Below are 16,167 nucleotides of genomic sequence, written 5' to 3' on the forward strand. Positions count from 1 at the left end.
GGCGGAAATACTTCACCTTGTCTAACACGTCTTCATTTTGGTTGTGACATGCTGACAGCAGGGTAAGAATGTGAAGTAAACAGCATGAAGTCATCCATCAGTCCTGCCTCGTGTCAAAGGAACCAGCTAGTGGTAACTGTGTGGGAGGATTTTCTTGCACAAATGAAGCCCCTTGATACAAGATGTTGAGCTTCATTTGAATGCCAGAGACAACTAAAGCATTGTTTCTGACCAGTAATCCTTTTTTACATGGACTCCTCCAGCAAGGATAATGTCAAAACTAAAGCCTCTTATATAATCTCAAAATATTTAAAGAAACATAAGAGACCTTGGGGTGGTCGAGCAGCCCACACAGACTCCAGGTCTCAGTCCACTAAAGGTATTTGTAAAGTATTTGGGGCTCTTTTGAAGGTTTGCAGAATTAAAATCTGCTGAAAGTGCAAGATAATATGAGGAGTGTCCTTTATCTTTAAAATATATTTGAATCTAATTTAGTTGCTCGTTTTCACAATGGCTTTAGAAGGTGTTCACACGGCTTCACTTTGGGCAGAACTCCAAACACTATATCTGTAGAACAGCAGGCTCTGCTCATCACCTGGCTAATAATAAAGTGGTCTGAATACTTCCTGAAGCCACTGTATATCAGATCACATCATAATATGACAATTACACATGACGAATGCTAAATGGCAAAAAGAACAGTAATGAATATAATTGGTGAATTGTCTTTACTTGAGTAAGTATTTAAATAGCTCAGCTTTATGTTATTGGGTTTGGGATTGGATAAATCAAACATCACTTTGGGCTTTTGTTGTGTATTTGTAACTTGTAAAGTGTATATTTAATATACCTGTTTGTGTTTGTGATCTGTTGTTAGGCCTCCATTAAGGTTGCGTATTAAGTGTGCTTGACTGTGCCTTTTCAGACCATGTGGGAGCTGCCTTCTATATATAACACTGGCAAATGAATTGTGATATTGACCGTTGGCATTTTCTGCAACCACTGTGAGCTGCTGTGTTTGATTGTATGCTGTTTTTTCCCCGCTGTTTTTTCCCACTGTTTACCGGAGGGGCTGTTACATGGAGCAGATCCTAAGGGCTCCCGAACAGATTACTATTAGTTAATTTGTTATGACTGGGAGTTGTCGTGTATGCTCAGACTAAACTTGTCCTACTCAACCACCTCGGTTTTATTTATCTCTTCCTAAATGTTCATCTTTCTTGCCTTTTCTTTTCTAACTGCCCTTCGTTGCAGTTCTTGTAGCTGTAGCTGTTGCTGTACTCACTCCTTTGATTCTGTCATTAGCATTCTGCTGTATCACCATTCTGTCTATCACTTAACATACAGTGGAGCAGCGCCTCGCAGTGAGACCCAGCAGTTGTTGTCAGTCTCATTCAAAGATAAGACAAGACGCAGACACACAACATGCACACGCGTATGCATACATCGTATACACAAATATGTATAAATTGGCACACGTACAGCGGAGATGCGAGCTCTGACAGCCGCGGTTCTCTGAAAGCTATCGAGTTTAGAATATCATTAGTTTTAAAAGAACAGCCATGCAAGGTGGAACTTATTACTCACTACTCAAAAGTAGAGGAAGCTAAGTTTCCCCCAGCCCCCGTCTCTATCTACAGATTCCACCCACATCAACCTTGGATACGACTCCTGTTTATAATGCTCTTTAATGTACTCTGTCACAGACTTAATCTACGAAACACTCCAAAAAAACAGTCACTATCTGTGTCCTCTGGAGGTTACAGAAGTTGCTCTCCGCTATCTTATCTGCACAGTAAATAGCTGTGCTGTTTTAGGACTTGGGGATATGAACGGATAACGCATAAGAGACATAAGAGAGGAGGCTCCTCAATCATTAGTATTCCGCCTGGTCTCCTGCTGGTGGTGGAGCGCGTAGTCTATTGGCTTCCATTAACCTGCCAGTCCACTCTCCATTACTTCATTAGAGCTAGCATGGAGGTTTGAGGAAGTCCCATCACAGTCCATGGACTGATTCCTGACTCGCTGCAGCTCCCCACAGGGGTCAGATTGAGCTCGCCTGGCGGCTGCTGCACGCTGCATCGTAGTCCACATGTGAGTGCATGGTGACAATGCATGCTGGTGGCTTAGGAGAACAGCGGCTCCATCCTCATGGCGTGTACGACTGATTCGCCACCACAATACCATTTCTTCATCAAACTGCTCCCTGAACGTTATTTATGACTCATTCTCATTGCGGCACGGCAGCTTTCAGTATCCACACTTGATGCATACATTTGGTTGGGACTCACACACTCATACACTCACACACAAACACAAACCTATTTTTTCAAGAGTGCTGAGGGATATGTTGGCAAAGGATGTTTGAACATTTGACCACAAATGTTGTGTTACACACACACACACACAGACACAGACACACACACACACACACACACAAAGTGCTTTGCAGTTCTCATTATCTGCTCCTTTTGGGGAGATATTAGAAGAATATATTAGCAGTGAATGTTCTTTTTACATTTTACTGACATTTATTCATATAAAGTGACTCTTTCCTAAAGGTTGACTAATGATTTAAAGGTAACTGTGATGATGTAAGTACCAGCAGGAAGGTATTTCCACGGTGCACTTCACCTAATTTTTTTAATTGATAACTGTTCTCTGGCTCTGTGTAGGCTACAGAGAAGCATATAGTACTTTTAGCGCTTAAGAACTTTTTTTTTTTTTTTTTTGTCAGGAAAGAAGTTCAGTCAAAAATTATTCTCTTCACACTTCAAAAGATGATGCTTGAGGGACCTAAAAAGGAAGAGAAATGATTTGAAAGTGAATTCTTTGTTGAAGTTTTCTTCCTAATGTTGGTCGACAGCTTTCTGACATGTGGCTGATGTTTCCAGAGGTGATTTTCTTTGTCTCTCCCTCAATCTTGTCTCTATTTATGACATTACAGAAAGCTTGAATACTTGAATATTTCCTTGGCATGCAAATCACATTATATTGCGGTCAGCTTATGATGCATATGTGAAGATACGGAGGTCCCTTTTTATATGATAAACAACTCAAAAACATATATTATTCACAGGTTATTTTCAGCACAAATTTCAGTGTCGGTTTCACCATTTCGGGGTTCGAACTTATCACTCATTTAATTTCCAAGTGGGACTGATGTGAGGTTTTTGTGTTCCTGTGCTCAATCATATTTAAGGTGATCACTTACATAAATGAGGCCGGGCAAAGGGGAATCTCACCTTGCTCCCTGGTGCATTGCCTGCTCGTAATAGTCTCAGATAAATGGTTAAAGGGAGATGTGCTGCCAGTTGACTCATGCAGTGACTCATGCGGTGTGTACGCAGAGGAAGAACGAAAATAAACAGCACAATGAAGCATAAGATAAATTGTACTGCATAAAGAAATGAATTTACTGTTTATTTTCCATTGGGGCTGCTTTTAGGTAATTTGTTATATTCTATTTGCCATGTCATATTCTTTGTTGGAAATGAAATGAAAAGACTGGAGCATCCTGAGGCATTTCTACTAAGACACACAGCTAAAACCTACATTTAGAACTTTTGACAAAGGAGGCTTTAGTTGTACACTGAGATCAAAACTTTGAAGTTGAAGTGTCCAGCTATTTTTGGCTCAACAATGGCAGGAAAGTCGGGCTTGAAGTGAGACGAGGTTTCAGCGCGTCTACTCTCTGGTGTTCGCTCTTTGATCTGGTGGTGCTTTGATAGGCCCTGCAGGCCGTACTTAGACTGTCCATGTCAAGTTGGACGGCGGGCTGGCGGCTTTCACAGCACGGTTCCTGTGGCTCAAATGATAATGGAAAGCTTCCTCACCTTCCATTGTGTGGTCTTATGTTTATGTCTCGACCTTTTTCTGTGCAGAAAAAATACAACACAATATAAACTCACACAAGGGGAGAGAAAAGACGGGGAAACTGTTTGAAGGGGAATGCGTTATGAACATGGCAAGTTTCTCCTCTGTTTCGGTTATTCAGCAAAAGGAGATGATTTTTCAGATCAAAGCAGATTCTTACTACAGTTGTCTGGAATCAGTGGAATTGCAGAGGGAATAGAGGGAGACAGGCGAGATGATATCCAAACAAAAGAGGAAAACAGATCATCTACACAGATTATGTTTGCCGGAGACTTTCATGAGAGACGGTACAAGTTGTACAAGAGAAGAACTTTTGCCACATTTTATTTCTATTTTCGACTTTGATTGTCTCTCGCAGTAGGTCAGCCGTCTCCTCTCTTTTTTTTTGCTCTGTCTCTGTACATGAATGTGAGCATGCACTGTACACCCATCTGCCTTTTTCTCTCCTCCTTGACCACATCAGCCTCCCAGCAGCTCCACCCCGACACACCCACACACACACACGCATGCACACACACACACACCACTTACCCCAAAGCCCCCCATCTAATTCAGCCCACTCAGACTCATTGTTAAGGGGACATATTGGAAAACCATTAGTACTCATTATGCTTTATAGCCACTCGTTCTCCCCTCTCTCTTTTAATCACAATCCATCCCCTCGTGTGTGTGTGTGTGTGTGTGTGTGTGTGTGTGTGTGTGTGTGTGTGTGTGTGTGTGTGTGTGTGTGTGGTTGTATGCATGTGCATACACTACAGCCACCCCTGCTCAGCAGACAGTAATGAACCACTTTCGCTGTAATGCATTTGGGACACCAAAAATTCACCCACTCCCCAGCTTTTTATAGGGGAGTCAATGGCACAGGCGCCACCTTTTATGGCAGCCCATCTGAGCTGCAGCAATGTTGTGCATTCATGAACCATGTCTGCCAAATGGGATCGAATGCAGTACAATACAAATAAAAAGAAATTGGAGTGAATAGGGTATGGATTCCCTTTTTTATATGAACTCCTCGTAGAGGCAGAAACCCTTATAGGAAACTTTATGAGTATCCATTCAGTCCTTGTAACTCCAAATAACCTGGCTCTCATAAAGTGTTGAATATCCCGTACTGCTCTGTACTGAATTGTGCTCAGGTTTGATCGTCCATGACACTGTGTGCGTGTGTGTATGTATGTGCGTTGTGTTTTGCAGGCAGCACAAAGAGATTTGCCAGTTTTGACCATATGCTCTGTGACGGACCCACAAACACACACACACACACACACACACACACACACACACACACACCCACACCCACACACACATAAACACACACACTCGTAATGAGTGGATTTAAATTCCGGTTGTTCTCTCCCGGCCAAGGCAACTGTCATCATTGTGCAGCAAAAGTCCCATAATCCATCTGTGGCATGACAGCATCCTAACAGCTCCACTCCACAGCAAGAAAAGCTATTCTTTATGTCTCTCCATTTCTCAATCTCTTCCTCTTTTTTTTTTCTTCTCCATTTTCACTCCCCCCCCTCTTCACATTTCCCCTCTGGACTGGCTCTTATTATTCTCTCTTGTCTCTTTTCACTTTTCTAGTTACATTTTTTTTCCACTTAATCTTCTTTTCTGTAGAAAGTTTTATCTGGGTTTGATTACAGTTGAGAGGCTCAGTAGGAAGGAAAGTGAGTGATAGCTCGCAATTATTGTTGACCACGTTGACGATGGATAATTATGGAGATATTCATAATTATAATTATGCTATCGGTGATGATGATGATAATGATAGCGATCGGAATGACAATGATGCTGTTAACGATGATTAAAATGGAGATGAGGATGATGACAATGAGGATGATGATGACTGTGGTGATGATGATGGTGCTTGCTGGCTTTCCGACCCGTGTCCATGTTTTCACCTTGGCCCAGATGGAGAGAGACAGATGGAGGGGACGGACGCCAGCCGTAAGAGGGACACTCGCTCCTCAGCCGGCCACCACAAGAGTGAGGACACCAGCGACAGCAGGGAGGACGAGGCGGCAGTGAGTCTTTCTTTCTTTTGCTTTCTGTCTTCTTTTCTGTCTCACCACTCTGGACCGAATGTTAATGTGATGCCTAAACATGCTCACCCTCCCTCACCCACATCCCTCTGACTAAGCAACAATGAGGCTTATTGCTCACAGTGGGAGGGATGAAATTCCTGAAAGCCAGAAATAAGTAAAAGTACAGATACTGTATCTTACCAGAAAACAACTTTGGTTTTTAGAATATTACTTGAGTAAAAGTCCTAAAGTAGCTGATTTTTCCAGTACTTGAGTATAAAAAGTAATTTCCTGATATTAAATGTAAGTAATGAAAGTAATAGTACAAATAAATGCTGCTAATAAAAAAGCAAGCACTATCTTAAAAATGGAGCACATCTCTCCCAAGTTATTTTTTTGGGGCTTTTTTATGCCTTTATTAAAGTAGCAGTAAGAGAGAGACAGGAAAGTTGGGGGTGAGAGAGAGATTCCCCCTTCCCTTCCTCCTTCCCTCCTCCCTTCCTTCCCTACAGTAACAACTCAGTCATTACTTTAAATTGAGAACATTTGCTGTTCATCTTCAACAGAATTTGGTTTTCAAAACTACGAGAATTCAATCCCGCTCTTCTTGAGCTGAAGTCCAACATCATCAGGCTTCCAAATTCCTTCCTATTTTATTTTGAAGGAACAAAGTCATGAAGATGCTTAGGGGAAACGTATTGGAGTAAAAATTTTCACATTTTATTTACGAAATGCAGCGGAGTAAAAGTGAAAGTTGACGAAATATAAAAATTCATGTAGGCACTCCTAAAAAACAGTTATGTATTGTAAGTATTGTTTGTTTGTTACACAAACACCACTGATTGCTCATGTGTGTGGAGGAGCTCATCAGCACTGCAACAATCACTCTTCAGATCTTAATTATCATCAAACACATTGGGCTCCTTTCTCTGTGCACCCACTGATTAGTGCTCGAAAAAAAAACAAAACAGCACCCTCCTTTCATAATGGAAAAGAGATTAGGGATGAAGCAAAACAGAATCTGCATACAGGTGAAGGTTTTTATGAAATGGGCTGATGCAGGGGGGTCAGATTTCATCATTTAAAAACTTTCCTTTTAACTGAAACCCATCTACAGCTTCACCTCGTGACCCCGCCCACTACAGTGAATTTTATTATTGTTTCCAGTTCAAAATATATTGTGAATACATCATGCAATTTAACCTCCTCCTCCAGGATTTATTTCTGCGACAGTGTTAATCCTGAGAGATGTCAAATTAAACAGACACTGATATCAAACAGGAGAACATGAGACAGAGTTTGGACCACTGCCAGAGATCATTCACACTTGGTACGTGCTGCAGTAAACCACTGAGACAATCTCAAGCTTTACTCTCGGCTCCCCTGACAGTGGCTGGATTTTAGGGTTAAGTACAGCAATTCTAGACTCACAGAGAAGTTTCAGGCTACTCCAGAACCTGCAGAGAAAAAAATTGCTCCAACTGTGTGGTGAGATGCCAAACTCCTGTTGGTTCCAACAAGCGGTCCAAATGGGGATTATTATCAAAATTCCTCCTCCTCCAAAAAAAAAAAGAAACTGCTGTCATAATTTTTTGACAACGCAGCTTTCAAAATCTGTACTAAGCTCTGTGTGCAAATGTTTACAGTCTGATCTGAATGTCTGCGGAGACGGATTACAAAGAGAAATATCTTGCTAGCTCATGCTTGGAAGGGATAATTGGGGTGAGGGGCCTGCTACACTCAGGAAATGTTGATTTTATACACAACTGCTTATTTGTGGTTGTCTGTTCTCTGCAGGACAACAGGTTTTAATTCCAAAATTTGATGAGAAAGCATTGACAATAAGAGTTTGTGTCTCAGGATGTGAAACTACAAGGAGCAGTCAGAAACACCTCTCCTGTGCTGCGCTCTTTTATCTCTCTTACACAAATGATATGAAGCCGTTTTCTGTCTATGTCAGTAAAGTAGAAAAAAAAGAAGACACTTTTAAAACTCTCAAGATTCACCACTAATCGTTTGGCCTTGAGACAGGCAATTTATTATCAGCCCCTCCTCCCTCAGCCTCACTCGATGGGGTCCCTACCCCAGTACTTGCCACTCATGTTGACAGACTGTCTACCTTGAAGTAGTATCTTGCCTGAGACTCGTTTATTGGTACAACTACCTGAAGTGCTGAATAATCAGGCCACGAAGGCAAACAATCCGCATCAATTAAATGTTCACTGCGTGCTTGGCCGTGCGGAATGTTTGATGTTGAAAGAGACCAAAACCACTGAAGAGCGAGGGCTGTGGACGGACACAGATTAATGAGCTGTATCAGGTCTAGTTATTGGTATTTTGATAATAAAAAAGCTTTTACGTCTCTGCCTGCTAGATAGGATCATTACCCAGAGCTATAAAGGAAGTCCCTGCGAAGGTGCTGTATGTGGAGTGAATTCAGATGAATTAGACAGTTAACAATAAGTAAGATTCAAGTTTATTCTAAATGTTGTTTTACTTTAATCAGGAAGTGGCACCCGACCGGGACCCGATTTTAAATATCCATGCTGATTGTGGTCCGGAGACACTCACTGAGCACCTTTATCACACCTGCTTATTCATTCAGTCATCCAGTCAGCCAATCATGTGGCAGCAGTGCAGTGCATGAAATCCTGCAGGTACAGGTCAGGCGCTTCAGTTAATGTATCACATCAAACATCAGAATGGGAGGAAATGTGATCTCAGTTGCTTCGATGTGGACTGTAGAGTTCGCTCAGAATGGTGCAAAAAAACATCTAGTGAGCAGCCGTTCTATGGATGGGAACACCATCCACAATAACAGAGGTCAGAGGAGAATGACCAGACTGGTTGGAGCTGACAGAAAGGCTACGGTAACTCAGATAACCACTCTTTACAGCGATGGTGAGCATCTCAGAATGCACAACACGTTGGGCCCTGAGGTTCACGTCAGGTTAAAGACGGTTCACGTCAGGTTGAAGACTGGAAAAAAAACGTAGCCTGGTGTGATGAATCTGGATTTCTGCTGAGGCACACAGATGGCGGGGTCAGAATTTGGCATCAACAGCATGAATCCATGAACCTGCCTTGTGTCGACAGTCCAGGCTGGTGGTGGTGTAATGGTTTGGGGAATGTTTTCTTGGCTCACATTAGGCCCCTTAATACCAATCAATCATTGTTTTGAATGCCGCAGGCTATCTGAGTGTTGTTGTCGACCATGTGCATCCCTTTATGGCCACAGTTTAACACCTCTTAACGGCTACATACAGCAGGATAATGCTCCGTGTCACAAAGCAAAAGTCTCTCAAACTGGTTTGGCAGTGTGAACAAGCTGACAAATTTGCACAAATGATGTGATTCAATCATGTCAACATGGAGCAGAAGTTTCCGACATCTTGCGGCCGTGAAGGACCGAGGCGGTTTTAGAGCAACTGGAGGACCCTACCCAGTATTAGTATGGTGTTCCTGATAGTGCTGAGAGATTATATTTTCCTGTATCATATCACAGTCCAACTGATTTCTGATCTGCATGTGCAGTAGTAACAATGTTATTGGGAGTGTAACATCACTCTAATACACCATACATGTACTTGGCCAGACACAATCTGTAGCTGCAGGAGTTTAAACGAAGTTAAAAGTTAAAACCTAAATTGTTACGATATTGCTGTGCGGCTGTCGACTATAGCCACGGGGGGAACAGCAAAGAAAAGAGGACGATACATCTCATTCTATAAAATGCAGTCGTCTTCAAAATCGATTTAAGCGAAGGCTTTAGGAAATGTGCTTGAAGAGATAAGAGTCATGAGGGGAAGTCGGCAGGGGTGTTTCTGAACGGCCCTCCTCTAAACTCTAAACCTGCCTGATAGCGTTAGGACTCCTCTTCTGTAGCAGTCAAATGAAAAGCGGCTCTCAGGATGAGTCAGTCTCGTGCACTGAAGCTCAAATATTCAGCTGCACTGTAAGCATTCTGCTGAAGTCACTGAAAATGTGTCAGAAAGTTTATGGCACGCTCTTTATGAATTTTAATGGCCTCGCTTTGTCATTTGCTCCCTAAACAACGAGTGATGGATTTGGATTGCATCAAATAATGATCACTTAGATGAACTGTGCTCATACTTGGATGGTAAACACGCTGTAAATCATCACAATTACAGTATAGGAGATAGGATTGGCCCGCTACAGGAGGTGCTTATTTGGATTTATGATCTTGAGAGGATAAGACTGGGATCCATTTATGGTTGTCTATAACACCGCTCTATTGGTAACAAGCACTACGTTGTAGCCTTTCAAATGTGTGTGCGTGTGTGTGCATGTCAACACAGCTCACCCTTAAGATCTTTCTGTTCGGCTCTATAGCCACATCTCTCTCCATCTATAATTTACATGCCCATTTACTAGCTCTCTTTGTTCCAGCAATTCTTGACCTGAGTGTGCATGTGTGTGTACGTAGTATACTATGTCTCGCAGACCTCCAGACTTGGCTGCTCATACGGCACCGAGATCTCGAGGAAATGCAAAGCGACGTAATGTGAGGCTGCTCCAGTGAGAGCTTTCCTTCACTTGCAAAATGTCAGTGCCAAAGGTCAAAGCTGTAGTCTGTGTTTCCAGGCCTGATAGCCTGAGATAAGTTACACACTGTATAAATATATAGATATACATACACATTGCTTACTGCGTAAATTGATTTAACGAGGACTTTTATAAGACCTGCACGCATGTTGAGTCTCTAAATGACAGTCGTCTGTCAAATAAAGTCACTTTTCATCTCTCTGTTTCTCTCACAAACACAAGTGCAAGCGACAGAGAGAGAGTGGCATCCTTGGTGTGAGTAAAGGCTTCTGATAAAAGCCTTGTAAATACGTCCAGCTTCTCTCTTGTTTGTTGCCAAATGGATACAGAAAGCGGTAGCAGGAGAGAGGAACCACAGGGAGTGTTAAACTGGCAACATTTGATGGAAGTAGGAAAAATAAAAAAATTAAAAACATGTAGAGGACAGACAAAAGACAGGCCAGTAGTTGATTGAAGGAAACGCAAGAAAATCAGGAGTTAAGAGGGGTGGGAAGATGTGGAGCTGGATCTTCTGTAGAGGAAGTAATTACATTTCCTCCAGCCTCAGTGAAAGGCTGTGACTGAGCAGCAAATGTTTGCCTCTGCACCTTTCTTTCTTTGCCTGCAAATCACTAAAATTGCAGCTTAAATAGTTGACGGAGTGTGTCGGGGGGAGGGGGGTTGGCAATTACAGGGACTGACTTGGGGTGGTTTTTATTTTTTTGAAAGACATGGAAAATCTCTCTGGCCACCTGCTTTTCAGGCAATAGATTTACACTGTCTCAAGGTGTTTTTGTGTGTGTGTGTAGTTGTGTGTTTGTGTGTGTGCCACCTCCAGGGGAGCCTCTAAATGGTTACCACTTTGTCTGACAGGCTGACATTAAGGTTTTATAAAACAGGGAGCACTTTTGTTCTCATGCCATTCGGTGCTTGCATATGACCATGCATGTGGGGACGTGTGTGTATGTTCCTGTGTGTCTTGTTAATATGGATGAGATGTGGATTCTGTGCTCTGCGTCTTCCTTTTCCTGTCTGTCGGGGATTGCTTTTGTGGGTCCGCCCCTTCATCTCGTGTTCAGGATGAGAGGGATGAACGATGAAGGCAAAAAAGAGGAGGGTTGGGGTCTCCACAGGAAACAAAAAGGCTGGAGGACAAAAAGAGACAGAGGAGAGGAGAAGATTGGATGAAAATGGAAATCATTAACGTTGACTGAAAGATAAACGAAGGACCACTTGTGTCGCTGACGTTGGGTAGATGGGTTGCTCAGACAGACACGCGAAGGAAAACTGAGGAAGAAAAATATATACATGGCCTTAAAATAACAATATATAAATGTATGGTAATAAGATTAGTTTTCACAATATATGCTGTATTTTCATATAGTGTACAATATATTCTGTATGATAATGTGAAAACAATATAATTGTGATATTATTATACAGTATTATTATATTATACATTTCAGCTGGTGTGGTCAGATTTATACATATGATAGCAGCAGGAATAAAAAGCAGAGCTGTGGCTCTGCTCTGTAAAATAACTGTCTGTGATGTAAAGGGACTTGCTGTAATGACGGTTGTCAGCTGATCAATACAGTGCATGAACAATGCACAAACAATGCGGACTGTATTGAGTAAAACATGTGTCCAGCTGCTGTTTGACGTGGAGTTGTCTGCTCTCCTCTGTTTGTTTCTTCTCCCGCGACCCCCCCACCCCACGACTGAAAATAACTGCACCTTTTGCCTCTTCTCTTCATAACTTGTAAGAACTCAGAATTTTTTTCTTTTTTACGGACCGTGCAGTTTTTAAGAGATACTGCAATGCGAACCTGCCGTGTCACAGACATATAGCTCATTTCACAATTTCAAATGTGTTTAATACTATCGTAAGTTTTTTAGTCTTGGCTCATTCAAAGAGTTAAATGACGCTTTCTCCAACAGGAAGCAGCAAACCCAGTTGATATTGAATACATAAGAGAGGCAAGGGCAATTGGACCACAAGGAAAAAATTTTGAAATAAAACAGGGAATTATAAATACCAATTTTAGGGGCAGATCATGACAATAATATTGTTGAGTCACTAACTTTATTTAATAATAATAATGATAATAATAATGATGATGATGATGTAGAATTTCAAACAGCAAAAGGCGTGATGGAAAGGAATCTAATCTTGCAAATAGTGACCCTGCAAGATCCCCGGTCTTTACAAAATCTTATAGAGTGTGACTAAAAACTCTTGTCTTTAGATGTGAGAGAGTGTCAGACTTTAGTCTTTTTAAAGTCTTTTCAAAGTGTTCTAGTGTAGTGGTTTATTTTCTGCATAATCACAGGCAATGAAAAATGTCTTTAAGTGTCAGGTTAATAAATCTATGATGGACTGATATCTTAAAAACCCTATGTTAATGACCAACACACACACACACACATACACACACACACACACACACACACACACACACAGAGAAGGCCAACAATTCTCAGTGCAGAGACATTAATAAGACAGTGGACAATAAAGCCCAGTTAGCCAAGGTAAAGGCCTGCAAACGAGGTCGAGGAGGGGAGAGGAGAGGAGGGGAGAGGGAAGGAGGGCAAATGTGAGGAGATATTTCACAGGAGGGTTGAGAGAAAGGGCTGCACCATTGTCTTTCACCTGACGGAGATTTTAATCATTGTGGCAATTTTGAAGCAGCTCATAAACCGTAGAAGCCAGGCCTCATTGTTAACCTCCAATTGCTTCCAGGGCTGTAAATATGGCCGCCTCACATCGCTCCGGCCTTGCTGATAGTTTATGGGAGATGGGATGGAGCTGGCACCGGGAGCCTTCCCTGAGAATGATGAGGAGCAGAGAGCATGGAGTGACTAGTAAATAAACACATGGCTGATCAGCGAGACTCAACTGCACAACACAGGCTTGGCTGTCATGATACAATGCTGTGACTACTAGCTGGGTATTAGGCTTCGTGTAATCTGTAAATGGACCCAAACATAGGGATTAGCGTCATAGCGTCATTGCTCAATTTGACATTTAGACTTGACCGTGGAGATCAGTGATACATGACTCATTTTTCCAGGTACCCATCACATTTATTTAGCATCTCAGTGTTGTCACGGATTTAAAAAGGATAGTCGGCGAGCGATTTAGGGTGATGACTCCAGGTGGTGAGTCAGTGGCCTCGTCTCTGACATTTGGTTGACAGAGTTCTCTCCTGCTGGCTGATTGGATCCACAGCCAGCCAAGTGGAAATGGATCTCCCATGAGGCATTTGGTACATCAGCCTGAGCACCCTAGCCCAGGATGTCTGAGCTTGCACTTTTTGTTTTCTCTGTTTCTAAAAAAAGTTTGATGAAATTTTTGTCCTTAATCAAGGACTCCACTGCCAACTTGGTCCAGAGAGTCCCTCAAAGCACTGCTACAGGTTGACAGTTTAAATGGAAGATAATAGAGCAATTATTGTGGATTCTAAGAAAGCAAGGCAGTAAGCTGTAAAATATGAACCTGTGACAGCTTGAACAGCAGAAGGATAAGAGAGAGGAACTTACACAGTGACGTTTGCTACACATGAATGACAAACACACAATAATCGCCTACAGCCCAAACAGAGGTGACAATGAAGTAGTAGTTGTGACACAATTCTCAAGCATGGATGAGATCTGATTGTGTAACACTGAGACTTCGGCTTTGAAACTCTGATCTGGAGCAGTTCGGGCACCCAAGATGTACAGAAAAAGGCATGTGGACACAGTTAGCTATTGTTATACTTGAGATGAATCGAATGTGACAGTGAAGTTGTTTGGATCTTAACAAGAAACTAACCAGAGTTACTGTCGGGAGGAGAGTTTTCCATTGCTGTCTATAGACTGGCCTCAGATTCCTAAGGTCTGCAGAGTTTCTCCAAAACTCGCCTGTACAACGCATTAAAGGGTAAATCCAATTTTTTTTTGGTGTTCCTACGGTAATAATAATAACGAATGATAAGAAGATTGTGCTCACTGAGTTAATAGTCTTTGCTAAACTACGCTACGCTTGAGGATGCAGGAAACAGTTGATCATGTTTTAAATCAGGTACTGTGAGGCAAACGTCTATGAAAGAGAAGACATAGGTGATTGGTAAAATCATTATTCAAACTGTCCATTGTAAAAATCCATCATGGTAGAACTTTAACTGTGTAAACATACCTGCCATAGTTGTGCACACACATGGTTTTGCTGTGTAACGACAGATTACTACTGATGTTTGAGTTGTGCTAACCTTAACTTTTACCCCCAAACAAAGTGGTAATGTTGGCCACAGCTTCAAAAATGAGACCCAAGTCCACTCCATCTATACCGCTAATCCTTATAAGGGCCGCGGGAGGGCTGGAGCCAATCCCAGCTGACATTGAGCGAGGGCGGGGTACAGGTCGCCAGTCTATGGCATATAGAGATAAACGAGCATTCACACTCTCATTCACACCTGTGGGTACTTTAGAGTCGCCAGTTAACCTAGTGTGCATGTTTTTGGACTGTGGCGACAAACGCCTCAACTGGGGTTTGAAACCAGACCCTTCTTGCTGCGAGGCGACAGTGCAAACAACTGCTCCAGCATGCTGCCAAGTCATAATAAGTCATTTTTAAAATTTAAGTTTTCTCCATATGTCGTTCCATTACTGTAGTCTTTTTTTAAGTAATGGTCCTTATGCAGCAACGCATAGCCCCTTGATAATTAATGTTCCCTTGAATGTACATGATTTCACTTCAAACAGCTTGGTTTAGCCACCAGCCTCTGATAACTAGCTGTAATCCTACAAATAGTGAGTCCTTCCCCGTCATTTTTCAAGCTTAGGAGTGTTGACAGCTCCGTTATATGAGGTTGTTTGAGGGTTCAGTCCGGAATTGTTTTTCCTCCGGGTGCTTCAGTGCTCTCACCCAGTCTCACTATCACCTCTTAGGCATTTGTCAGCCTGGTGCTGGTTCACAGACGGTGGAGATCCGAGCTATGGGCCTGCAATAAACACCCAGGCAGGGCTCCAGCACTGAGGTCTGCGCTGCCTTCATACTCTGCTACCTACGACCAGATGCCAACAGAGTGGAAGCCTGTTTCTCAAGCCCAGCAGCTTGGTGTGCTCATTGCAGTGTACTGTAACATGCACACAAACAGCCGTGCAGACACACTGTAGAAATATTTCTCAAAATGGACAGCTGAGTACGATACGTACGTCCTCGCACCAACTAAATTATCTCTTTTCCTTCTTAAACATTAAGAGCATTTAGCTTTATTTCCGTCCTCCATATCCCAGATAGGGAGGAAAAGAATTACACACCGGGATCATGCTCAATCCTTTTAGGCAGTGTATTGAAGCTTTTGATGCTCTCGCTCTGGTTCCTACCAGCTGGCACTGTTCCAGCAGTGGTCAGTGCTAAGCTGTTCCTGGCTGGCTGTTTGCTCCTACTGCTCAGAGTCATGCTGGGGCCACACTGGGTGAAGGTCATTAGGTCATAAGACATGACACTGGACCGTATCTCTCTGTTTCTCTTTCGCACCTCCACCCCTTATGTCACGAGTACACTGGCATAATAAATGCCTGCCAAGTCTGGTCAAGGTAGACGGTTGATGTGGGCATGGGAAGTCGATGAGTTCAGGGCCACAAATCTCATCGACTAACTGTAAAATGTCCACATTTGGTTTGGCAAATCAGACTTTGGCCATGGTTGGCAATAGGGCTGTGCTATTCA

The 16,167-nt window shown here is 42.5% G+C and overlaps 1 protein-coding gene across 1 annotated transcript in view; it reads left to right on the top strand.

Annotated features, from left to right (window-relative positions):
* Positions 1–16,167, top strand: part of b4galnt4a (beta-1,4-N-acetyl-galactosaminyl transferase 4a) — a 127,388-nt gene that overhangs the window by 36,579 nt on the left and 74,642 nt on the right. Inside the window, exon 2 of the mRNA XM_023415498.2 lies at positions 5,794–5,906. Coding sequence (XP_023271266.1) covers positions 5,794–5,906 — 113 coding nt within the window. The remainder of the gene's footprint in view (positions 1–5,793; positions 5,907–16,167) is intronic.

This window comes from Seriola lalandi, unplaced genomic scaffold (genome assembly GCF_002814215.2).
Source record: "Seriola lalandi dorsalis isolate HSWRI2012SDOR001 ecotype SW California unplaced genomic scaffold, Sedor1 jcf7180002054553, whole genome shotgun sequence".
NCBI lineage: Eukaryota > Metazoa > Chordata > Actinopteri > Carangiformes > Carangidae > Seriola > Seriola lalandi.